The sequence below is a fragment of the Rhinopithecus roxellana genome, chromosome 14 (genome assembly GCF_007565055.1).
Source record: "Rhinopithecus roxellana isolate Shanxi Qingling chromosome 14, ASM756505v1, whole genome shotgun sequence".
Lineage (NCBI taxonomy): Eukaryota > Metazoa > Chordata > Mammalia > Primates > Cercopithecidae > Rhinopithecus > Rhinopithecus roxellana.
Window position 1 is genome coordinate 122,005,465 of NC_044562.1, and position 27,334 is coordinate 122,032,798.

Genomic DNA, 27,334 nt, shown 5'->3' on the forward strand with positions numbered 1-27,334 from the left:
AAGCTATTCTCCTGCCTCAGCCTCCTAAGTAGCTGGGATTACAGGTGCCCACCACCATGCCTGGCTAACTTTTGTATTTTTAGTAGAGATGGGGTTTCACCGTGTTGGCCAGGGTGTTCTCGAACTCCTGATCTCAGGTGATCCAGCTGTCTCAGCCTCCCAAAGTGCTGAAATTACAGGCGACAGCCACCGTGCCTGGCCTTAATGACTGTTTTAAATCATCATCTAGAGCTGGGCCTCTGGGAGGAGTTCGTGGGCCTTTGATTCCACTCCTCTGTCCAGTGGGTAAGGAGGACACCACCCTCCTCACTGGCTTCTGAGAAGCCCCCCAGCTCATTCATTCACAGAAAAGTCTAACTCTTCCAAAATTGATCCCTTCTTAAGGAAAAACCTGAGTGCTATAAGATCCTGAGTTGTCAGAGTCCAGTTTTAATGAAGCAGAAACACACCAGTACCTCCTGACTGGAGAACACGGCATTTGCTATGGGCATGTGCTTGTGCTGGTCATCTGGTTACACTTCCATGACGTTCAACAACACCCTCCAGTTAAGTAAAAGAGGCTGAGAAAGTAGGAGGGTGAGTGAGAAAGAGGCGTGTTAAAGCATCACGATTTCGCTCTCATTGGGAATGCAAAGGGAGAACTCAGATGGGAACCAGTTTTGCCTGGATGAGGATTCTCACGGATTTCTTCTGCTTCAGTAGGAATAGCAAAAACACAGCAACTCGCATGCAGTTGTCATAGCAACAGCAATACTTCTGAACTCCTGTTGTCAGGAGAGAAAATAGTTTTTCCCTCGCCTTGTTCCCAGCCTGCCCAAATGGCTGGTTGCAGGGTCAGGGGCTGGAGTGACTGGAGAAGCCCTGACCTCCCTTCTACTAAGTAGGACTCCTCTGGCTGGGATGGCTCTTGGCAGCTGCTCACTAGGACAGCCCCATGAGGCGGACCAGCATGCTGGCATTGCATCTGCTCTGTGGGCCCCAGGAGGGCACAGGGAGTCCTGTGTTGGACAAACCGTGCTCTTGACACCACATCCCAAAGTGAGGACCACAGGCTGAAACTGCGCTGTGCATGGCCAACACCACTAGCATCTGCATGGAACGTGGACTGTGGGCATCTGGCTTGCATGAGCGTGCTGGAGTCCAGCTTGTAGCCCCAGCCTGTCCCTCCCTCTGCCCGCGCAGCCCTGACCCTACCTCATTGATAGCCAGCTGCTCACCACCCCCTCCAGGGTGGCTGTAGTGGTGGCCGGAGCTGTGCAGGTCATCATACAGGTCCTCCTCGCTCCCCACTTCATCAGCGCGGACAGCTGTGTCCAGAGCTCCATCAGGCATGGCTGGAAGGAGAGACAGCAGCTGGGCAAAGGGGGCTGGGCTGGGAGGGCTGAGGGGAGAACATGTGGAGAAGGAGCCCAGTGGGTTCAGGACAAACGCTCCTTCTGCAGGGGGAGGATGCAGGTTGCAGGGCTAGGTTCTCAAACCATCCTTGCCGCAAACATGTGGTCTGGGTGAAAGAATGCACCATCTCACTCACACCACCAACATTAGTCACCCATCACCCAGTCTACAGCAACTCGGCTGACAAGGGAACACAGTATTCACCATCACACAGCTCGAGAGCCCCTTAGGTTGTATTCAGTGACAAACCATTTTCCATTGTGTTGGCTACAGTATAGGCCCTTAGGAAAAATGTTAACATTTTGTTATCCAATATATATGTGTGTATTCAAAGAAAATATACAGTTCTGTACATGCAAATATGGTTTGAAATTTAATACAATGAACAGTCCTGGTACCCATTACTCTACTTAGGAAAAACACCAGAAACTTGACCTTCCACATCCTGTATACTCCACTGAGTCCCATTCCCATCTCCTTCCTGTAGAGATATTCAAGAGTTAGAACTTTTAATAAATTATTCCCATGCCTTTGTCTTAGCATTTAACTCTGTCAGTTATGCTAGGTTTTGACCTTGTCTAAAGGGAGCCAGCAAATCCACTCTTCTCTGGCTGGCTGTTTTTACTCAACTGTGTGTGTAGCTGTGATTGTTTCATTTTCACTGCTGCAGAGTCTTGTGTTGTACGAGTCTTTCACATTGTGTGTGTTGGCTGTAGTGCTGGAGCAGGGTATGTCCTGTGCTGTTGCAGTGGTGCTGCTGGACGGTGTCTGCACGCCTCCTGGGTGTGCGTCAGAGGGTTTCTCTAGGACATTGTTTCTCAACCCTGCTTTCGTGACAGCCCCGCTAAGGAGCACATTATTTTCCTAATCCCTCCCTGCCCCTATGAAATCAATATCACAAATGTATTGTGTATTGCTTATGCAATGTGGCATTCTGGAGAGCCATAAACCATCATAATAGCTAACATATTTGCCCAGTTGGGCAAAATCGTCACCCCTGGTGTGAATTCACACTGCTGAGTGTAGACGCCCAGGTGTGTGTGGCCCTGCTGGGTCCTAGGCACACCAAATAGTTTCCCAGAACCTGAAAGCGGTACAAGAATGTTCCATCCCTCCACATCCCAGCCAGTTCTTGAGATTGGCATTATGAGACATTTAAATTCTTGGGTCTAATGGGTATGAAATGGTATCTTACTCTGATTTTAATTGACATTTCAGATTACTAACGAGTTGACCTTTTATCTATGGGCCATTTATATTTCCCTTTAATGTGAAGTGTTTATGAGTTTTACCCATTTGTCTATTGAATTGCTTATCTTTAACATACCACTGACATAAAATATGTATGTATTCATGTATGTATGTATGTATACACACACATTCCTTCCCTCACTTCTAGATACCTCTGTCTCTCAGATGTGTCACAACTATCTCCTCCCAGTTTGTGGCTTGTTACTATTTTTAAGGGGCCTTTTGATGAACAGAAGTCCTTAATTTTAATATAGACAAATTTGTCAATCTAGTCCTATTTGGTGTATGTTTTCTGTGTCTAGGAAATTCTTTCCAACCTCAGTCATAATGATATTCTTCTCTGTTATCTTTTCATGTTTTATAGCTTTCTTTTGACACATATGCTGTTAATCCACCTGGAAATGATTTTTGTGGTATAGAGGTTGGAATCCAATTTCTTTCTTCTGTAAGGATAATCAATGGTCTCGGCACCATTCATGGAATGGGCAGTCCTTTCCCATGGACCTACAATGTCTGCTCTGTCCTTGAGTTTCTAGATAGTTGGGTCTGCATCTGGACTCTCTTCTTGCAAGAGGCACAATAATGGTCTCCAAAAGATGAAAAGATGGAATCTTCAGAGCCTGTGAATATGTTATGTTACGTGAGGAATTAAAGAGGAATTAAGGTTGCAGATGAAACCAGGGCTGCTAATCAGCTGACCTCAAAATAGGAAGATTATCTTGGATTATCCACTTGGGCCCAACACAGGTGAAAATATGAACTCTGAAGACTCATTTCAGGCACTTCCTCCTCCGTGAGAGTCATGTTATGACTCTTATCTTGTTCTCAGGGAGCTTGAGCAGACAACCCTCATGGCAGGAAACACATCCCTGTACACTGTGTTGGTCTGACTCCCCCCAGCTATACTCTGAGCTCCTTGAAAGCAGGAGCCATGACTTATTCGTTAATGTCAACGTTTAGGAAATGTTAAGTAAATAAATGAGTAAACAGATGGATGGAAGAAACAGATAAATGGTGATGAAACAGACAAAGAAACCGATGGAAGGATGAACACTTGAACAGATGGAAGCCGGGAGGATGACTGGGGTGGCAAATGGCAAGTTCCTCAAAGGTGGAGCCCAAAGGCCTGGCAGCGCCAACATCAGGAACACAGTTAAAACTCCACATGTGTCCCCAGAACTGACCTGGGATATGGTTTGGATTTGTGTCCCTGCCCAAATCTCATGTTGAATTAAAGGTGTGGCCTGGTGGGAGCTAACTGGATCATGGGGGCAGATTCCCCCCTTGCTGTTCTCGTGATAGTGGATGAGTTCTCATGAGATCTGATCGTTTAAAAGTGTGTGGCACTTGCCGCTTCACTCACTCTCTCCTGCTGCCATGTGGAGAAGGTGGTGCTTCCCCTTAGCCTTCTGCCATGATCTAAGTTTCCTGAGGCCTCCCTGTCATGCTTCCTGTGAAGCCTGTGGAACTCTGAGCCAATTAAACCTCTTTTTTTCAGATTACCCAGTCTCAGGTAATGTTTTATAGTACTGTGAGAATGGACTAATACACTCTGTCTCCGACCTGGAGGCAGTGGCCAGAGTCCAGCTTGCAAGCAGGAGCCAAGGGCCTTCTCCTAACCTTGTACATAGCTACAAGTCCCTCGGAACACTCATGATTTTTATTTCATTTTATGTTTAAAAACTTTTATTATGAAAAGTTTCAAAAGTGCACAAAAGGAGAAAAAATAGTATAAGGAACCCTATATATTCATTGTCCAGCTTCAACAATTCTCAACATGTGGCCACTTTTGTTTCATCATCTAATTCCACTCCCCACTAGATGGTTTTTAGGGCAAATCTAAGATACAATATAATTTCATCTGTAAACACCATAGCATATGTTTCTGAAACATAAGGATCCCATCTCTCTTTCTTTAAAAAACGTAACCACGATACACATCTAAAACAAACCAATCCATCAAAAGTTGTCAAATTGTCATACCTTCTCCCCTAGGGCCTTAAAATTCATTTTATTGGCTGGGTGCAGTGGCTTACGCCTGCAATCCCAGCACTTTGGGAGGCTGAGGTAGGCAGATCACGAGGTCAGGAGATCAAGACCAGCCTGGCCAGCATGGTGAAACCCTGTCTCTACTAAAAATACAAAAAATTAGGCAGGCATGGTGGCACACACCTGTAGTCCTAGCTACTTGGGAGGCTGAGGCAGGAGAACTGCTTGAACCCAACAGGCGGAGGTTGCAGTCAGCAGAGATTGCTCCACTGCACTCCAGCCTGGGCAACAGAGTGAGATTCTGTCTCAAAAAAACACCCAAAAAACAAAACAAAAAACCGTTTTATTGTGAAATGATTTTAGAGTCACAGGGTATACCACTATAGTACACAGGGCACTGTGCACTCTCCACCCAGTTTCCGTTAATGGTCTAGCTTTTGTAAGTCCAGTATGATCTCGCAGCCAAGAACCTGACGTTCGTACAATGTGTGTGCATAAGCGTATGGCACTGTCACCAGTGCAGATCTGCATAGCCACCACAGCAACCTGTACGTAGGCTTTTGAGGTTGGCTTTTTCACTCAGCCAAATGCCCTGCACTCTATCCCAGCTGCTATGTGTATTCATACTTCATTCCTTTTTACTGCTGAGTCATATTCCATGTCATTCCATGGCATTCCATGGCATTCCATGCCAGTGTTGGTTTAACCATTCACCTGTTTAAGGATATGTGGATTGTTTCCAACTATTGCTATTACGAATGCAGCTGCTATGATAATTCACGAGCAGGGGTTTGTGTGAACATGTTTTCATTTCTGTGAGATAAATGCCCAGGAGTGTAATTACTGGGTGAGACGGTAGTTGACTACTTAGTTTTTAAGAAACTGCCAAACTATTTTCCAGAGTGGCTGTGCCATTTTACATTCCTGTTACTCTCGATGTCTAAGAGTTCAGTTTCTCTGAATCTTCAGGAGTACTTGATATTGTCACTATTTTATATTTGAGGCATTCTGATAGGTGTGTAGTGATATCTCATCATGGTGTCAGTTTTCATTTCCTGAAAGGCTGATGATGTTGAACATCTTTTCATGTGCTTACTTGCCATATATCCTCTTTGGTGAAATATCTCATTATGTCTTTTGCCCCCCCCCCTTTTTTTTTTTGAGACAGAGTGTTGCTCTGTCACCCAGGCTGGAGTGCAGTGGCCTGATCTTGGCTCACTGTAAGCTCCGCCTCCTGGGTTCACGCCATTCTACTGCCTCAGCCTCCTGGGTAGCTGGGACTACAGGCGCCTGAAACCACGCCCGGCTAATTTTTTGTATTTTTACTAGAGACAGGGTTTCACTGTGTTAGCCAGGATGGTCTCCATCCTCATGATCTGCCCGCCTCGACCTCTCAAAGCGCTGGGATTATAGGCATGAGCTACTGCGGCCGGCCATCTTTTGCCCCCTTTTTTTTTTTTTTTTTAAGAGATGGTGTCTTGCTTTGTTGCCTGGGCTGGAGTGCAGGGGCACAATCATGGCTCACTGCAGCCTCAAACTCCTGAGCTCAAGGGATCCTCTCACCTCAACCTCCTGAGTAGCTGGTACTACAGGTTCACACCACCACACTCAGCTAATTTTCTGAAAAAATTTTCATAGAGACGGTGTTTCACTATGTTGCTCAGGCTAGTCATGAGCTCCTGGCCTCAAATGATCCTCCTGCCTCAGCATCCCAAAGTGCTGAGATTACAAGTGTAAGCCACCATGCCTTGCCCTCTTTTGCCTATTTACTAATCGGTGTTTTTTTTTGTTTGTTTGTTTGTTTTGAGACGGAGTCTCGCTCTGTCGCCCAGGCTGGAGTGCAGTGGCCGGATCTCAGCTCACTGCAAGTTCCGCCTCCCGGGTTTATGCCATTCTCCTGCCTCAGCCTCCCGAGTAGCTGGGACTACAGGCGCCTGCCACCTCGCCCGGCTAGTTTTTTGTATTTTTTAGTAGAGACGGGGTTTCACTGTGTTAGCCAGGATGGTCTTGATCTCCTGACCTCGTGATCTGCCCGTCTCGGCCTCCCAAAGTGCTGGGATTACAGGCTTGAGCCACCGCGCCCGGCCACTACTCGGTGTTTTAATGTTGAACTGTGAAAGTTCTTTTTTTTTTTTTTTTTTTTCCCAGACAGGGTCTCACCATGTTGCTCAGGCTGGTCTGGAACTCCTGGGCTCAAGTGATCCTCCCACCTCAGTTCCCCAGTAGCTGGGATCACAGGCTTGTGCTACCACATCTGGCTCTGAGAGTTCTTTATATATTTGAGTTATTTGTCAGGTATGAGGTTTGCGAGTATTTTCTCTCAGTCTGTAGCTTGTCTTTTCATTGCCTTAGCTAGAGTTTTCATAGTGCCAAAGTTTGAAATTGTTATAATGTTCAGTTTCTCAAATTTTCCTTTTATGAGTCATGCTTTTGGTGTCATGTCTAAGAACTCTTTGCCAAACCCTAGTTCTCAAGGATTTTCTCTTAATGTTTTCTTCTAAAAGTTTTACATGGAAATCTATAATTCATTTTGTGTATGGTTTTTTTTTTTTTTTTTGTATAATGTGTGAAGCTTAGGTCAAGGCTCATTTTCATCACCTATGGATGGTCTAATGGTATTATTTCTGGCATCATTTGTGAAAAGAGTATCATTTTTCCACTGAATTGCTTTTGTACCTTTGTAAAAAATCAAAAGTTTTGATGAGCAAAGTAAGGACATTACTACCTATTTTACAGAAATAAAAATGATTATAAGAGAATACCATGAACTGTTGTATGCTAACAAATTAAATAAACCAGATGAAATGGAAAATTTCTAGAAACACATAATATACCAAAACTGACTCAAGAAGAAATAGGAAATCAGAATAGATCTATAATTGGTAGAGAAATTGAAGACTAATAAAAAAATCGTCCAATAAAGAAAAGTCCAGGGCCAGATGGCTTCTACCATCTGGTGGTGAATTCTACCAAATATTTAAAGTATAATCAAACCAATTCTCCTCAAGTTCTTCCAAAAATATTAAAGAGGAAGGAATACTTCCCAACTCATTGTAACATCAGTATTGCTTTGATAATAAACCCAGACAAAGAAACTACAAGAAAACTATAGACTAATATCCCTTATGAATATAGATGCAAAAATCCTCAACAAAATACTAGGAAATGGAATTCAACAGCATATTGAAAGGATTATATATCAGGACCAAATGGAATTTATTTCTGGAATGCAAGGATGGGTCAATGTAGGAGAGCAAATCAATATAATATACTAAATTAACAGAATGAAGGAAAAATACATGATTATCTTCATCTATGCAGAAAAAGCATTGACCATGTTTTTGTGATAAAACATTCAATAAACTAGAAATAGAAGGAAAAGTCCTCAATGTGATAAAAGCCACATATGAAAATCTCACAGCTAACATCATAATCAATGATGGAAGATGGAAAGTTGTATCCCTAAGATGAGGAATGAGACGAGGATGCCTGCTTTCTCCACTTCTATTCAACATAGTACTGTAAGTCCTGGTGAGAGCAGTCAAGAAAAAGAAATAAAGGACATCCACATTGAAAAGGAAAAATAAAATTATCTGTTTGCAGATGACACCTTTTTATATGTAGCATACCTTAAAGAATCCACAATAAAATTATTAAAGCTAATAAAATTCATCAAAGCTACAGAATATAAATTAACACAAAAAATCAGTTTTATTTCTGTATATTTGCAGTGAGTAATCTGAAAAGGAAACTTTTAAAAATTTCATTACAATAGCATTAAAAAGAATAACATACTGGCAGGTCGTGGTGGCTCACACCTGTAATCCCAGCACTTTGGGAGGCCAAGGCAGGCGAATCACGAGGTCAGGAGATCGAGACCATCCTGGCTAACACGGTGAAACCCCGTCTCTACTAAAAATACAAAAAACTAGCCGGGCGAGGTGGCGGGCGCCTGTAGTCCCAGCTACTTGGGAGGCTGAGGCAGAAGAATGGCGTGAACCCGGAAGGCGGAGCTTGCAGTGAGCTGAGATCGCACCACTGCACTCCAGCCTGGGCGACAGAGCGAGACACCATCTCAAAAAACAAAAACAAAAACAAAAACAAAAAACCAGAGAATAAAAGACTTAGGAATAAACTTAACCAAGGAGGCCAAAGATACGTAGACTAAAAGCTACAAAACATTGCAGAAAAAAATGAAAGAAAATCTAAAAAAAAAAAAAAAAAAAAAAGACGTCCCATGTTTATAAATTGAAAGTCTTAATATTTTTAAGACGACAGTACCACCTAAAGCAATCTGCGTATTCAATACATTCCTATAAAAATCCAATGACTTTTTTTTTTCTGAGACAGAGTTTCACTCTTGTTGCCAGGCTGCAGTGCAATGGCGTGATCTCAGCTCACTGCAACCTCCGCCTCCTGGGTTCAAGTGATTCTCCTGCCTCAGCCTCCCAAGTAGCTGTGATTACAGGCATGTGCCACCACACCTGGATAATTTTGTATTTTTAGTAGAGACAGGATTTCTCCATGTTGGTAAGGCTGGTCTCGAACTCCTGACTTCAGGTGATCTGTCCACCTCAGCCTCCCAAAATGCTAGGATTACAGGTGTGAGCCACCGTACCCAGCCCCAATGGCATTTTTGTACACACATAGAAAAATTCATCATTAAAATTCATATGGAATCTCAAGGGATCCTGACTAGCCAAAATTATTTTGGAAAAAAAAAAAAAAAAAGTTGGAGGACCCACATTTCCTGATTTCAAAACTTACTTCAAAGTCACAATAATCAAATAATGTGGAAATGGCATAAGGATAGATACATAGTCCAATGGAACTGAATAGAGGATCCAGAAATAAACCCTCCCACATATGGTCAATTGATTTTCGACAAAGGTGCTAAGACCGTGAGGGAAAAGACAGTCTTTACAGCAAACAGTATTGGGAGGCTGGATATCCAAATGCAAAATAATGAAGTTAAACCGTTACCTAACACATATAAAAATTAACTCAAAATGGACAAAGGCCTAAATATAAGAGTTAAAACTATAAGACGCTTAGAAGAAAACAGGGGAAAGCTTTACAGCAGTGAATCTGTGAATAATTTCTTGGATATAAGACCAAAACCACAGGCAACAGGAAAAAAATAGATAAATTGAACTACATCAAAATTTAAATCTTTTGTGCATTAAAGGACAGTATCAAGAGAGAAAAGGCAACCCATGGAATGGAAGAAAATATCTGCAAATCATATATCTGATAGGGGAATAACATCCAGAAAATATTTTTGAAAACCTCCTACAACTTGAAAAACAAAACAAACAAAAACCTCAAAACCTAGCCCAACTCAAAAATAGGCAAAGGACTTGAATAGACATTTCTTCAAAGAAGACATACAAATGGTCAATAGCGTATAAATAAGGACATACGACATCACTCATCATCAGGGAAATGCAAATAAAAATCACGGTGGTATGCCAGTTCCTCCTTAGTACGGTCATTATAAAAACAACAACAACAAAATATAGAAATAACAATGGCATGTGGATTATACCACAATTGTTTAAACAACTGGTTGGTTGTACTTGTTTGGCACTATTTCTGCATCTTCTATTCTGTCCCATTGATCAATGTGTCCATCCTCCTCTCATACCAAATGATCTTGTTTTCTGTGGCTATAAAATAATTCTTGAAATTTGGTAGAGTGGTTCCTCTTACTTAATTCCTGTTTTTCAGAGATGTTTTAGCTATTCTTTTTTGTTTCTTCCCCTGGCCTCCTGTTTTAGCTATTCTTGTTCCTTTGCCTTTCCATATAAATTTTAGAATAATCTTGTCTATAGCTAGAAAAAAATCCTTCTGGGATTTTGATAGGAATTACATTAAACCTATGTATCAACCTGGAGACAACTGAAACCTTTGCTCTGTTGAGCCCTCCCATCCATGAACACAGAATCTCTCTCCATATTTACATCCTCTTTGATTTCTTTCAATTCTCCACTATTTTAAAGCAAGTCCCAGACATCATGTAATCTGATCTGTAAATAGCACAGTATATGTCTTAAAAGGCAAGGCATCTCTTTCCCTTCCTCTCCCTCTCTGTCTTGCTGCTACACTTTCTTTTCTGGGGTATTTTAAAAGCAATGGTCTCTCTAGGGGAATAAAACAGATTTCTTGTAGGAGTCACTACTTTTCTTGGCTTTTTAGTAGTCCCAGCTGGGGTCTCAGCAGTTCACAAAATGATTGCTCATCTAGCCAATTTGCAGCCTGGGAGAAAAGAAAAGCGAGTTTCAACATGAGTCTCCCGGTACTTTTACTCGTCATTCTACATTCCAGCTCCCAGAACAGGGTGTGGGATTGAGGAGGTGTTTCCTGAGGGTTTCAGAACTGCATGAACGAAGGTTGAGCAGGCATTCGTGGGAGAGGGAGTGAAGGTGAAGGTGTGCAAAGGACTTCGCGACTGAAGCCAGGAGACTCAGGCTCTGTGCAAACAGCCAGTGGGAGAGCCAGTCACTTGTCTGCTTAGAACGGGCTCAAACTCTCTTACAACGCAAGGCTACTTGCTTTGTGGGTCTCACACAGCTAATTCATAGGAAAGCGTTAAAGGATGGGACCATGGTGTCTGCAGGTGAATAAAGGAACAAAAACAACATGGCCCAGCAACACAAAGGCCAGTCTTGATTTTGGGTTTTAAATTTTTATATCAGAAGACAAGTCAGCAGTCTCTGATCCATTCTGAAATTCCAACAGTGTTTAGACAGCAGAGCAGCTAAGAGCTCTAGATTCTAGAGAAATGCTCAGTGAGGGTGCCTTTGCCTCTGATGAACAGCAGCCAAACAATTCTCTGCTTCCCCTTACAAGGGAAGGCAGGTAGCTCTGCCCACCCAGGGAGAGAGGCGGAGGAATGTCCTCCGAATGCATCTCTTTCCCATGCTGACCTACTGCCCTGGAAGTCAGTGGTTCTCAAAGTGTGGTCCCCAGACCAGAAGCAGCACTTAGGGAACTTGGTAGAGATGCAAATTCTTGAGACTCCTCCCCAGACCCACTAAATCAGAAACTCTGGGGTGGGGCCCCCAGGTTGTATCTGCATAGCCCTCTAGATGACCCTGGTGCCTGCTCAACTTTGAGATCTACTGCTGTCCATCAAAAGCCATTAACAAAGTGAGTACTGACTTACTGAGCTCTGCTCCAGCAAATGCAGGCAATGCAGTCTTTGACATGGCCTTGGGGCCCTTTGAGAAATTTCTCTAAAGAGTCTGGCATACGGTCTTGGAGTAGAAACAGGAATCTGGGCATGGGGGGCACTGGGTGGTGTGCAGGCGGCCCGGCTGTTCATCCAGCACCAAACAGTCAGGGGCTTCCAGTTTACATCTGTGCATTGGTTCACTGCTTTCTGAATTCAATCAAATGTATTTATCCAGAGTCCACTCGGTATATGCCACAGATACACGTGTTCTGAGGATGCAATGTGAAGAAGGTGTTGGGGGTCTGGCAGGAAAATAAGGGAGTTAAACAAATAATGTTGCATGGTGATGCTAGGAAACCACAGGCACAGGAGGTCCAACCAGGCCTGGGAGATCCCAGTGGGATCTTGGGAGGGGCTGGCGTAGCAACGGGGGTGAAGAGTGTTCCAGGAAACAGGGACAGCATCCAGCACCAGAAGCAAGAGGGTGGGGTTGCTCCCAGTCATGGAAGAACTGCAGAGTGGCTGGAGTAGAATGAGAAGCGGGAAGGAGGGTGAGAGGTGAGGCTCCCGGGGAGCCCTGGCATGCACGTGGTCCCTGCCCGAGCAAAACAGCAGGTGCGGCTCCCTGGTGGGTCTGCACTGCGGGACTGGGATATGTGTCCAGGTGTGGCCCCACGGGGGCCTCTCACTTCATCCTTGTGACATAAACAAGGAAGTCGAAATGATGTGTCCATTCTACAGATGAGGAAGCTGGGTCCCAAAGAAGTGAAGTTTCTCCACACAGCTCACAAGGAGCCAAACCTTGCCGGCCAGCCAGGTCACTGGGCTGTCTGCACTGGACTGAGGTTGTTTATATTTTTAGTAGAGACGGGGTTTCGCCATGTTAGCTAGGCTGGTCTTGAACTCCTGACCTCAGGTGATCTGCCCACCTTGGCCTCCCAAAGTGCTGGGATTACAGGCGTGAGCCACTTGCACCCAAGCCAGCTTTTGTTTTTTAAAAAGATTATTTTTGATAGACTTGAAAGAACAGCTTTAGATGTACAGAACAACTGGTCAGCCAGCACAAAGTTCCCAGGCACCCACAGCAGGGCTCCCCGACCATAAGGTCTCACGCTAGCAGGCACATTCATCACACGGATGGAGCAACACTGACTCTGATAGTCACTGATGTCCAGATTTTGTTCAGATGTCCTTAGTTTCTCCCAAATGGCCTTTTTCTGTTTCAGGATCCAATACTACATTTAGTCATCTCAGCTCCAGATTTTTAATTTTTAGGTTGTACAGAAGGCTCACTGAAAGCCTCAGCTTTGGAGACCTTTGTTCCTTTGGCAGCTGGAAACTTGGAGCCATCTACAGTCGCAAGCGCGAATGCACTCCGCTGTGGAGACCTGCCTCTGGCCCCTGCTGGGAGAAACTGAACTTCTCTCGGGCTCCTTCATCTCCCAGTTCTCTTCCTGGTGGGGGGAAAATAACTTTTTCTGAGAATGTACAACCCTCCTTCTGCTGTGTGTATGGCTCCAGCCTACCTGGGAGGCAGGTATCATTAGGTGCGCTGCACAGATATAGGCCCTGCAGCTCACACACACGTGAGACACACTGAGGTCTCTCAGGCAACCCGCAGCCAGGGCAGGGGAAAACTGAGCCCCGTCTCTCAATGCCCACCCCTCTCCACACCTTTCCTGCCCGGGGTCTCTAGCTGTTCTGCCTATACAAGGAGGACCCCTTGCTGCCTCTACCCTCCCTCCAAGGGCCCCTGGCTATTTGGTGCTGTCACGCCATCTCACTGAAGGTAAGAGGAGCCTTTAGCCAAGAAAAGCAGGGACTCCTACAAGAAATCTGTTTCAATCCCCACCTCAGGGAGACCACTGCTTTTAAAATACCAGGGAAGAAAGTGTGGCACAGAGAGATAGACCTTCTGTTTTAAGACATATACTATGCTATTTACAGATCAAATTACATGATGTCTGGGACTTGCTTTAAAATAATGGAGCACTAAAGGAAATCAAAGAGGATCTAAATATGGAGAGAGAGTCTGTGTTCATGGATGGGAGAGCTCAACAGGATAAAGATTTCAGTGGCTTCCAAATGGATGCATAGGTTTAGTGCAATTCCTATCAAAATCCCAGCGGGACTTTTTCTCACCTGGGAAATCAGTCAAAGGTCAGGTCTTCATGTACAAATAAGACTTTGTGGTCACAATTACTTTAAAAAGTAATTACACAAAACATGGCTGCATCATGCTTTAGCAGTAAGTGAAGCATGGTTTCTGACACATGGTGGCATTATGTCAGGCAAATGTGAGGTGCCAGGGATGTGAACAGCTGTTCCTCTAAGTTTAGGTTGCTGCAATATTCAGGTAATCATTTCATTCTTCACTGAACAGAACCAGTCTGCAACTCAACACTTTAGATCATAGACTTTTGGAGTACAAACCCAAGGAATGCAGTATCGTTACCAAATTACAAGTTTTGGCAAAATCAGTACAACACTGTATATAATATAATGAAGTTATGTCACATATTCTGTTAATGAAAATTTTCATTATTTTCACCCTAATGCTCTGCAATAAAATAAATCATGTCACGATTAACACTTTTCATTACAAAAATTATTTAAATAACAAACAAAACACCATCATTGTTAGTGGTAGATTATAGCTGAGCTAGTTATTTAAAACAAACGAGGCCAGGTGTGGCAGCTCATGCCTGTAATCCCAGCACTTTGGGAGGCCTAGGCGGGCGGGTCACTTGAGCTCAGGAGTTTGAGACCAGTCTGGCCAACACGGTGAAACCCCGTATCTACTAAAAATACAAAAATTAGCTGGGTGTGGCGGCAGGTGCCTGTAATCCCAGCTGCTTGGGAGGCTGAGGTAGGAAAATTGCTTTAATCCAGGAGGTGGAGGTTGCAGTGAGCCAAGATCACACCACTGCACTCCAGCCTGGGCAACAGAGCAAGACTCCGTCTCAAAATCAATCAATCAATCAATCAAAAATATCAAGACTTCTAAAATGGTACAGTTTCCCCCTTCTGCTGTGCAAGCCACTTAAGGTAAATGGATCAGGACAATCATGCTTGAGAAACTCTAACGTTTGAACTAACAGGGGTTGGGGATGTCGTTACCGGTTTTAGGTTGAAGTAACCATCTAAGCATTGTCAGGCCTTCAGCACACCATTTGGTCTTTTATGCTAGCTGGTCTCGATATCCAGCACACGATCTAGCTGACCACTTTGTTAGTAGACCTGTACTTCTCTTCAGTTTGGATTAAAATTCATGCAGATTTTCTTCAGCATATTATTTTAAAGAAGTGCCTAATAGATAATTACACCTTTTAAGTACAAATACAAATAAATCTATTGCCAGGTTGGTAAGAGCTGGGCACCTTACGTTGTATCTACTCCTGACAACCACGCCTCTATCCACAATGCAGTGTGCCCTGTGCCTCCTCCTCTGAAGCTGGCCATTCTTTGGGCTTGGCATGTAATATCTGAAGATGTCACGGTTGTCATTATTCCTAGGTAACTGCTGAGGTGAATCTTTTCACAGTAATTAGGGTTTCTTGAACCAGAATAGTTTTCCTGGATTTTGAAGGTGTGGTTTTTACATAAATCTCTCATCTCGTACGTGTAAAGAAAATATTGGTAGACTTCCTTTCCACTGTGCTCTCCACAGAGGCAATTGCTGAATGTCCTGGCACACAGCCGGGCGCGGTGGCTCATGCCTCTAATCCCAGCACTTTGGGAGGCCGAGGTGGGTGGATCACCTGAGGTCAGGAGTTCCAGACCAGCCTGGCCAACGTGGCAAAACCCCATTTCTACTAAAAGTACAAAAACTCACAGGGGTTGCTGGCATGTGCCTATAATCCCGGCTACTCAGGAGGCTGAGACATGAGAATCACTGTGACCCAGGAGGAGGAGGTTGCAGTGAGCCTAGATCGCACCACTGCACTCCAGCCTGGGCAAAAGAGCAAGGTCCATATTACCAAAAAAAAAAAAAAAAAAAAAGAAAAGAAAAGAAAAAAAAAAGGTTCTGGCACAAATGCCTTGGTTCTTGCTCTAGAAATATGTGATTTCACAGTGAAAGGCATCCCCACTCTGAGGCCTGTGGCTCACAACTTCAGTATCTTCTGTCTGACACGGCCAGGCTTGTGTTTACTTTTGGGTATTTGACATTTCTGCACTGTAGTCACTGAAAAGGCTTCCTATGGGTGGTCAAAGGAAGCTCTAGGCAAAGAAGTGACACCTGTCCCCTGCCACGCCAAGTGCCTCCTAGGCCCCTCTGCTGAGATGCATGATAAGCATCTCAAGGTTAATACGCCCCAAGGAGAACTCCTGATCACCCACCCAAACCTGCTCAGTCACAGGCATCCTGATCTCAGTAGCAGACAACTGCATTCTTTCAGTAGCTCAGAACAAAAATCTTGGCAAGGATAATTTTGGTTATCCTTGACACCTGTCGTTCTCTCAGTTCACATCCATATTTATCATCAAGTCTCTCAGCTAGCCCTACTTTATTATCCAGAATCCAACCACTTTTCATCTGTCCACCACCAACCTCCAGTGCAGGCCCCGTATCTGCCCCCCTCCGCCCCCGCACTTCACAGAGTGACACAAGAACCTCCAGCTGGTCTTCCCTCTGCACAATATCCAGAGTGGTCCTTGGTAAACTACAATAAATCACATCATTTCTCTGCCTGAGATCTGCCTCAAGTGACAAAGTCCTTACCACAGCGTCCAAAGCTTGCTGCCCATCTGGCCTCATTTCCTCTCTCTCCACCCCATCCCCGTCAGCTCCGATGGGCTCCTGACCAATCTCAGTTAACCAGTTTTGAGAGAAGCCACCAGGAACCACCAATGGGGGGATTGATAGCATGAAATGCTGTCCAAAGTGGCTGATACGGAAGCACATGCTTGAAGGCCTGACATTCACGGGAGCTTAAGTCCTAAAATATTGCTGGAAACATGCAGGCTTCCCAGAAATTGCATTTTTTTTTTCTCTTCTGCTACCATCCTTTTTCCTACCAACCTTGACACTGTCTATTCAAACGAATACATCCTTTAAGACAGATAAAACAAATTTGCTAAAGGCTACTTTTCTCCCTTTGTCAAATATTTCCCATAAAATTCCTAGGTATGGGCTTGAACACTGGTGAAACTTCGGAAAATCTGAGGGTGGGTGAAGGGGCTACGGTTGTGATAAAGGAGGCTGAAAAGGTCAGCTGTGCTAAAATGCCTGGACTATTTTGTTTTACTGTCAAGAAAATGTAATCTAAACCTTTTGGATTCAGGTTCAACAAACATTTTTGTTTATTTCTCTGTTGTGGAACTGTGTTATTTGACTTCATTTCACAGAAGAGAAATTGTGCAGCATGGAAAGGCTTTACCAGCTCAGAGAGAAAATGGCAGCAGAATTCAGACACAGCCCTAAGCCCTGTGGCTTCAAACCTGTGTAGTTTCCAACACACACACATCTGTGCTCTGATAATTGACCTATCTCTTTTTTCCTAAAACCATTAACTTGAAAATACCGTCCATTCTGGATCTGCTTTAAATACATCAACACGAGTTTGATTTCTAAAGTGGAAATACCTCTGCAACGCTAAGATGTAGAGCTCTGTAAGGACGCGGCTTTAGCTTCCCTTCATTATGTCCCACGTGCACAACAAAGTAGCTCCAGCCACAACAGAGACACTTGCTCTTCCTCACCCACAGCATCTAAAGCTTGCTGCCCACCTAACTTCATTTCCTCTCTCCACCCCACCCCCCCAGCTCTGGTGGGCTCCTGACCAATCTCAGTTAACCAGTTTTGAGGGAAGCGACCAGGAACCACCGATTAGTAGCATGCAGTGCTGTCCAAAGTGGCTGATACAGAAGCACATGCTGACGCTTCGACAGAGGCCATTAGGGTCATCCAAAACCTAATTTCACGTCAGAGAATGTAAAAAAAAATCCCTCTTAATCACTCAATGAATAAAATATTTATTTTATCTTAAGGGTTTCTAATAATAGTGGAATGGCTACTATCAAACTCCGTGCAGATATTTATACCCACTGGGAAAAAAGTACCAAAAAACTGCTATCTGATGGCACTGGAGAATGAACCAAAGCAGGCAGAACCACGGGAGTACTCCTGGCTGAGTTTCCTGCCCTTACAGCTTTCTGCCCCAAGGGTGGCTAAACACAGACAGACACCTGCAGTCACAGTGTCACTGAATGAACAGTTGGAACAAAGATTTTAGGGTGATCTCAGAAGCATCAATAAGGAGGACAATCTCAGAACAAAGAGCTACAGAGGGAAGTTATAGACAAAACTCTGTGTGGAGCTCTGCCCAAATCTCTGGCTGACCCCTGGACTCTGAAGGCATGGGGGATACTCCAAGCAGCCTAGCAGAGGCTACAAAACCTGAACGTAGAATGTGAAGTTTTAATTCAACCACATTACCTTCCTGCTAAAAGGTCGGAAAAACAAACAAACAAACAAAAAACCCCAAAAAACTCTTCAGAGAAACAACAGAATCCAAAGACTCTATAAACTATTCAATAGCCAAGATACAATCCAAATTTACTAGACATATGAAGAAAAGGAAAACGTGGCCAGTACCCAAGAGAAAAGTCAAGCAGTGGAAACCAGTGCTTAGGCAATGCAGGTGTCTGAAGTGATAGATACACTATTATAATAACGCTCAAAAATATACAGAAGCACATACTCCTAAAGCACGAAGAAATAGGAGATGGCAAAGAAATGGACACTACAACGAAGAATCAAATGGAAATTCCAGAACTGGAGAATATAGTATCAAAATAAACATATTTACTAAATGGGCTGAACTGCAGATTGGAAATACCAGAAGAAATAGCAGCTTGAAGACAGACCAATAGAAATGATCCAATTTGAAAAAGAGAAAAAAGGCCAGGCGCGGTGGCTCACACCTGTAATCCCAGCACTTTGGGAGGCCGAGGCAGGCGGATCACAAGGTCAGGAGATCAAGACCATCCTGGTTAACACGGTGAAACCCCATCTCTACTAAAAATGCAAAAAATTAGCCGGGCGTGGCGGCGGGCACATGTAGTCCCAGCTACTTGGGAGGCTGAGGCAGGAGAATGGTGTGAACCCGGAAGACGGAGCTTGCAGTGAGCCGAGATCGCACCACTGCACTCCAGCCTGGGCGACAGAGTGACACTCTGTCTCAAAAAAAAAAAAGAAAAAGAAAAAGAGAAAAAAGAGTTGGAAAATAATGAACAGCAACTTAGTGACTTGGGAAAATACTATGGCCTAACATACATGAGGAGAGAGTGAATGAAGCAGAAACAATTCTGAACACATAATGACTAACAATTTTACAAATGTGGTAAAAGAATAAATATACAGATTCAAGGAGATCACTGAATCCCAAGCAGAATACAGAGAAACATAACAAGACAGACCTTTGTTGAATGACAGTTGACTGTAATGAAAGACAGAGACAGTGTGACAACATCTTTGAATTGCTGAAAGAAAAAAACTGTCAACTCAGAATTCTACATCAACAAAAATATTTTGCAAGAATAAAAGTGAAATAAAGACATCTTCAGAAAAATGAAAGAAGGGGGTGCGCGTCCCTGGTGGTGACCCACAGGACACCACCACCACATCTGTCGTCCAAAAAAAGAAAAATGAAAGCTAAGAGAATCACTGACCAGCAGATGATTACTACAAAAAATGTTAAGTGAAGTTCCTCGGGCAGAAGTGAAATGACGACAAATGGAAATTCTAATCTTCAAGATGAAATGATAAGCACCAGAAGTGTTAAACTGCGGGTATGTATAACACACTATTTTAAAATTAATTTCTTTAAAAATATACAGCAATTTAAAGCAAAAATTATAACACTATATTGTGGGGTTTATAGTACATGTGGATGAGCATATAAATGACAGCTCTATCCATAAAACAAGAAAGGGATAAATGAAATTAGACACATGTAAGATTCTTACATTTTATATATAAAGTGGGAAATATTACTTTTAGTAGACTATGAAAAGCTAAAGATGTATACATATGTATATATAAAATCATCTTCAGAGCAACCATTACAAAATAACACAAAGGAATAGTGACAAGCCAATAATAAATTAAGATAGGATTTTTTTTAAAAAAAGAACCAATTCACCCAAAAGAAAACAGAAAAGGAGATAAAGAGTAACACAAAGAACATGTGACAGAGAAAGAGGAAAATGGCAAATGTAAGCCCAACTATATCAATAATCACATTAAAACTTAATGGACTAAATACTCCATTTAAAAGAAAGAGACTGTTGTGATGGTAACGTTCTATTTCTTGATCTGGATGTTGGTTGCACAAGAATATTCACTTTGTGAAAATTCATCAAAACGTACACTTATTATTGGTGCACTTTTAAGCATGCATATTATACTTCAGGAAAAATTTTACAAAGAACAAACATGTTGATCCAATTGTTTTACTTTTAAAGTTTTATCCTAAGAAAGCAAGTACTCAGAAAAGCACACAATACGTATTTACAAGTATACAGATTCCAACATTGATTCTAATAGAAAAACATTACAGACAAACAAATTGAACATTATTAGGGGACTACTAAAATTAAGGTGCATTTATATAATGAAACACCACGCAGCCAATTCAAAAGAGTAAGTTAGGGGCCGAGTGTGGTGGCTCACACTTGTAATCCCAACACTTTGGGAGCCTGAGGCGGGTAGATCACCTGAGGTCAGGAATTTGAGACTAGCCTGGCCAACATGGCAAAACCCTGTCTCTACTAAAAATACACAGATTAGCCAGGTGTGGTGGCGCGTGCCTGTAATCACAGCTACTTGGGAGGCTGAGGCATGAGAATCACTTGAACCCGGGAAGCGGAGGTTGCAGTGAACCGAGATCGCCACACTGCACTCCAGCCTGGGGGATAGAGTGAGACTCTGTCTCCAAAAAAAAAAAAAAAAATGAATAATTTAGCTTTATATTTATCAAAACTAAAGTCACTAAAAGCGTATTATTAAATTAAAAAGTAGCTTACAAACCAGGATGTAGAGTGTGATCTTATTTATGAAAAATAATAATAAGACAAACAATGAAAAGGCATAGATATACAAAAGGTTATGTGCCAAATAGTTAACAGTATCCATTTTGGGATGGTAGGATTTCAGGTGAATTTAACTCTAATTATTTTCTGTTATGTTGGATTTGCTAAGATGAATATATTATCTTCAGAATCAGAAAAAGCAACAAACACGTTTATATTTTAAAATAATATCTGTGAAGAATGAATAAAAAAATAGAGGAAAATATCCTAGCCTATAAAAAGTAAGAAGAGCTTAAAAACTTGAATGAAAAAGTAATAACTATGTATTGGAAGGTACCAGAAAGATATTAAAGAAAGAGGAAACTGCAGGGCTATGACGGAGGAGAGGAGAGACAGACAGGGGCATAAATTCAGCATTTGGACCACTTTCCCCTTAGGCATTGGCTGACTCCAATCACAAGGATGGAGAAGCTGAGGGGCTCCTTGGAATAGACAAAGAGACTGGGGACAGTCAGCGATCACAATGGTGCCCACCATCTACAGTGTAGACATCTTCCACATAAAGGACTGAGAACACAGTAAGTCCTTACATTAATGTTACTGTAGTCTCCATGACAAACATCTTTACTCTTTGCTGGATCCCTTCAATTAGAATTTCTTCTGCAAGTTCACTGCAATTTACTACACCCTGTGCCTTGTATTTTGGTGGAAGATGTATGTCATTTTGATAGTCTTGCCTCAATCTTAAGCCACAGGGCGACCAATTTGACTTACAGTCCACTTCCCAATCCCTTACAAGTACCCAGCTGTGTTCAGCGGGACCATCTGGGCTATTTTTAGCCCCATTTTATCCTTCAAACTTAGCCAATGACTTGGCATTTTGCTTCCTTTCTTGACTTGGACTTGGTCTTTCAGCCTCTCTTGAGACCAATCCCAGCACCTAGGTGTTAGTGGTTTGATGGGTGGCGTCACCCAATCTGCTCTTTGGTTAATAGTCCCACTCCCCAGTCCAAGCAAGACCAGAGGGATAGAGCACAGGACCCCAAAAGCATAAAAGATGCCTATGTAAGTGCCAAGATTCTACTCTGGAAGGATTTCCTGTTGGGAAAATGGTGGGAATCTAGCATTAAAATGCAAATTAGCTTCCCATTCCCTAACTGGTGAATAGTAGACAAATGGCTCCCTGAAAGCATTCCCTAATGGCTGACAGTCCCTCATCATCTACTCAGTGACTGACAGCCAGCCAGCTCCTGGGCCATACGACACCCACGGGCAGGGGTGCATATATTATTTTCCTATTGCTGCTGAAACAAATTACTCTGCATTTAGAGGCTTAATAGCACATACATTTGTTATCTCCGTTTCTGTAGGTCAAAAGGTCGGGCACAGTGTGGCTCAGTGGATTCTCTGCTTGGAGCCACAGAGAGTCTAAATTATGGTGTCATCAGGGCTGTGTCCCTTTCTGGAGGCTCTGCGGCCGAATCAACTTGCAGTCTCATTCAGATTACAGGCAGATGTAGTTCCAGAGGGCTGTCAACGGAGGTCCCCGGGTGGCTGAATTGCCTTGTGATGCCCAGGGGAGATAACCATCTTCCAAGGAGGACCAAGTGGTGGGGAACAGGTCTCCTCCCCACAATGGTGGGTTGAGTTCTTTGGCTTTCAGTCTCTCTTAGCTCCTCTCCTGGCTTCTTCCGCTGCTTTTAAGGGCTCATATGATTATGCTGGGTCTACCCAGATAGTCCAGAACAATCTCCTTACGTTAAGGTCAGCTGATTAGTGACCTCAGTCCTATCTGTGAAGTCCCTTGCAGGAAGTTCCCAGATTTGTGTCTGGCTAACCAGTGGGCAGAAGTTTTGGGAGCATCCTGAGAGTTCTGTCTACTACAGACACTCCTTCCAGACCTTTTGCCAGGAAGCTGCCCAGCACTGTGGGTCCCCGTGGTCCAGGGCGCATCTCCCTCCAGCGCCCACGCAGCCTGGCCCCTGGGGCGCTGGGCGCTCCCGCCCCTCCCCTTCCACCTGAGGGCACAGGCCAGCTCCCCTGCATCTTCTGCACACCGCGGAGTATGTGGCCAAGCCCCTGGGACTGGGAGGACTCGGGTGGCCTGGGAAGCATCCCCAGGGTCCCAGCTTTTCTTACCATATAGAAATCTCACTCACAGATCTCAGATGCAAGTAAATGGTGCCCGGAGACGCACTCCAACACAAAACAGGACTGGGCAGGCTCCCACATCAGGAGAAAGCTGGGACTTGGAGCCTCGTGGGAGCCTGCGGATGGCAGGGAGTGGCTGTTGTGGGACTGCCCTGCTGCTGGAGGGCAGCCCTGTGTGGACACCCCCATGTCATCAGTAGCTCACCGGGGAGGGCTCACCCTGACTGCGTGTCCTGATTCCTACCTGGATGTGAGGAACGAGGCCAAGCCCTCTTCAGGCTGATGTTGTATCCCTCACAGGACACAGTCAAGTCAATTCTGCCCCCAGAGCATGACAGAGATCAGCCCACTGCCAACTGCGGATGGCTTCTAGCCCCATCCCCTCCCCCTCTTGCCCCACAACTGCAAAATCAATGCAAACCCCAGGCAAGGGGTAGCAGGACTCTCACCCTGGCTCCCCCGTCACCACAATACAGCCCTCAGCCACACTCAGCCACCCAGAGCCCCTTTGCTGCAGCTGTTCCGGCTGGGCTGCAGTCTGCCCTGCTCTGACAGAAAGCCCCAGGGCACCAGCCACAAGCTTTCCACACCCTCCTGGTGTGTGTGTGGTGTTATCCTTCTCCACATCCAAACCAAACTCTGGAGGAGGGAATGGGGTTGCTCCTGTCCCTGCCATGGGGCAGCCACGAAGCCAGCTGAAGGCTATTTGCCCATGCCAGACACAGGAGTAAATAAAACAGCAGAGATGTGGCTGCCAGAAGAGCTCAACCAAAGTGTGTGTGTCCCCAGAGCAGACCATTCTTCATCCTCTCCATCATTCACAGAGATCTGGACCTGGGTTCTGTGAGGCTGCGCTACGAGACACCTCACGCCCTAGAGCGGGGGCTGAGGCTGGCAGGTGCTCACGGCCAGGTCAGGCCTGGAAGGACCGTTGAGGCCAGGCTGAGAGTGTGACAAGGAGGGCCGCACTCTGCCACCAAGTGGGCTTGGCCACCCACTCACCTCCCGGTGACTGTCTCCTTACTTTGGGGAAAAGACAATTAGGGAGTGGAAAGACTTCTGAATGTGGTTAAAAAACTGACAGAGAGGGCTGGGCGTGATGGCTCATGCCTGTAAACCCAGCACTTTGGGAGGCCAAGGCAGGCAGATCACGAGGTCAGGAGATCGAGACCATCCTGGCTCACACGGTGACACTCTGTCTCTACTAAAAATACAAAAAATTAGCCAGGCGTGGTGGTGGGCGCCTGTAGTCCCCGCTACTCAGGAGGCTGAGGCAGGAGAATGGTGTGAACCCAGGAGGCAGAGCTTGCAGTGAGCCGAGATCACGCCACTGCACTTCAGCCTGGGGGACAGAGTGAGACTCCATCTCAAAAAAAAAAAAACCCAAAACAAAACAAAACAAAACAAAAACACACAAACTAACAGAGATTCCTTGATTCCACAGGGATATGCAGGGCCTGCACCACACTGGCCCAGCTTCCTCCCTTTCTTTTCTTTCCCAGAGGTTGGTCTGGCGTCCCCAGGGTGTGCAGGGGCTCTGCGAAGGGACTGAAAATCCTTCTATCCTCATCTCTCCCCACCAAAGATGCTCCTTTGGCTGTTGAAGGCTTTGGATTTTTCTAAAAAGTCCTGTTTGGGTGAAAACTTGTGAGGGATCCCTATATAAATATTTCCAGGTCATTACCCAGTTACCCTAGTTAAGTTCTTTCTAATTAAGGCCATCGATTTCAGAAAAGCCTACTTCCCAGAAGACTGATCTGAAGTCATTAGCTGACTGACATATCTAGGCTATGTTGTCAGATGTCATCTTCGCCTTGGCATTTCTGCATTTCAGGCTCGGTCTAGCAACTGCCATCACATACTACCCAAAGCAAGGCAGACTAAATGAGATCAGAAAGGATTATCCCAATCTTAACAGGAGTGTCACTAAGACTGCAAGGTAGGCTGACCTCATGTACTGCGGGGCCATCCTCTTCCTCATTGACAGGCAAGTATGGACAGAGAAGCTTCCAGATTTTTACCCACCGGCCCACAGACAACTCAGCCTGGTGCTTCTGGGGACCCAGCAAATTGTGCCTTCCCATCAACTGGTGCTTAATGAGCATCTCTGCCTTGGACAGAACTCTGCTTAGAGAAGATGCAGGGAATACTGCAGAAATGAGGAAAGATGTGTCTCACCATCAAGAAGGAAGAAACGAATCCACCGAGTGGTCATCATGCACCAGAAGCATTCATGTAGATCATTTCACTTAATACAGAAACAGTGTGGAACAGGAATGGCCATTGTTTTATAAATCAGGAACTGAGGTGCTCTAGAGGGTGGTGTGTGTTATGGCATGACCAGGACTTCTGGGGACAGAGTGCATGTGGGACAGTCTTCCACTGCCCTGGCCTCGTCATGGCTCCGAGAGTTGATGCCTGAGGTAGAACAGCAAATGCCTCATCGTCAAGGCTGCTGTTACTAATGCTGTTGATACCAGAGGCACTGCGGGGCCCCCGAGAGCAGCCAGGGGCGCTGCGGGACCTCTGAGAGCAGGGATCTTTGCTTGTTGCCCTCTTGTCCCCACAGCCTCTATCCTAGTGTCTTGCATAAAATTGGGGTGCAAAAATATCTATTCAGCAAATGTAGTAATTAAAAGCCATCCCTGTTTATTCATTAAAATAGTTCCCCTTAGGTGACTACATACAAAACCATAGGGCTAGGGTGCTCATTCTACGAACTCAGAAGTATAAACCAACAATGTTGAAAAACTAATATAGGAAGTTCATTCAGACTGTCCGTTCCAGCAGAGGAGGCTGATTTTACAAAGAGCAGTGAGCTCTCCCCTGCCCTGGCCCCCACAGCTTTTTGAAAATTTTTATTTCTAATTTTGAGACCGAGTCTTGCTCTGTTGCCCAGGCTGGAGTGCAGTGGCGCGATCTCGGCTCACTGCAAGTTCGGCCTCCCGGGTTCTCGCGATTCTCCTGCCTCAGCCTCCCGAGTAGCTGGGACTACAGGCGCTGCCACCATGCTCAGCTAATTTTTTTTGTATTTCTAGTAGAGACGGAAGTTCACGGTGTTAGCCAGGATGGTCTCAATCTCCTGACCTCGAGATCCACCCACCTCGGCCTCTGACAGTGCTGGGACTACAGGCACCCGTCACCACGCCCGACTAATTTTTTTGTATTTTCAGTAGAGACGGGAGTTCACCGTGTTAGCCAGGATGGTCTCGATCTCCTGACCTCATCATCCGCCTGCCTTGGCCTCCGACAGTGCTGGGATTACAGGTGTGAGCCACCGTGCCCTGCCTCCCACAGTTTTTAAGTGTCTAACTCGAGGAGTAAAGAGATTAGCTACATATTAATCTTTTCAAAAATTATTTTAAGCATTAAAGTTTTTAAATTTTGAAACATTTTAAAGTCAGCAAGCTCCATGAAGACAGGGCATTGCATGCACCCTGTTCACCACTGTACTCCAAGCATCTGGAACCGAGCCCTGCAGCCAGTAGATTCTCAGTATTTGTTCAATAAATGTAAACTAAACATACAAAAAGGTACAGAAAATAGAAAAGAAAGTATCCCAGTGTAGCCATCCCAGAGATTAAACAAATGCCAGCATTTTGGCATATATGCTACTTATCTCCCAAAATATTACCAGTACAGCTGAAACCTCGCCCCTCATGTTGCACCCCCAGCTTCCTCTCCAGAGGCAAATTTGTGCTTAAATTGTTCTGTACTATTCTCACGCATTTTCCATAACCTTACTAAATATGCACATATCCTAAGGTGTACTGTTATGTACTATTGTGTCTTGTAGATTTACACAAATATGATCGTCCTACATGTATCCTTCTGAAGGCTGCTGTTTCCACATTTCTTGGGTATAACTTCGAAGCATCAGCACATAGCTGCCTGCTACGCGTACACGGAAGAGTTTATCTAGGACACAGAGAGAATCATGTTCGACTTTACTAGATATTGTCAAACTAACCTCTGAAGTATCTATATAAATTTAGACTCCCCGTTTATAAGAATTCTGGACCCTGTACATCCTCACCAATACTTGGCATTCACGCAACGTGGCTGCCAATGTGAAGGGTATGGAATGCTTTCTCTTGTTGCTTTTCTTTTTCTCTTGTTGCTTTTCCTGATTGGCAGTTAGGTGGAACATTTGTTCACGTATTCATTGATTATTCAGGTCATCTTCTAGGAACTGCCCATTGGCATCACATGCCCAGTGTTATGTTATTCATCTTCCTGTTATCCATCTTCAGCTCCTTTTTTTTTTTTTTGAGACAGAGTTTCACTCTGTCGCCCACGCTGGAGTGCAGTGGTGCAACCTTGGCTCACTGCAAC

The 27,334-nt window shown here is 44.5% G+C and overlaps 1 protein-coding gene across 1 annotated transcript in view; it reads right to left on the reverse strand.

Annotated features, from left to right (window-relative positions):
* The window catches only part of ARHGEF4 (Rho guanine nucleotide exchange factor 4), a 134,594-nt gene that overhangs the window by 17,534 nt on the left and 89,726 nt on the right, over positions 1–27,334 (reverse strand). The window contains exon 5 of the mRNA XM_030916854.1: positions 1,195–1,334. Within this exon, the coding sequence (XP_030772714.1) occupies positions 1,195–1,334 (140 nt within the window). The remainder of the gene's footprint in view (positions 1–1,194; positions 1,335–27,334) is intronic.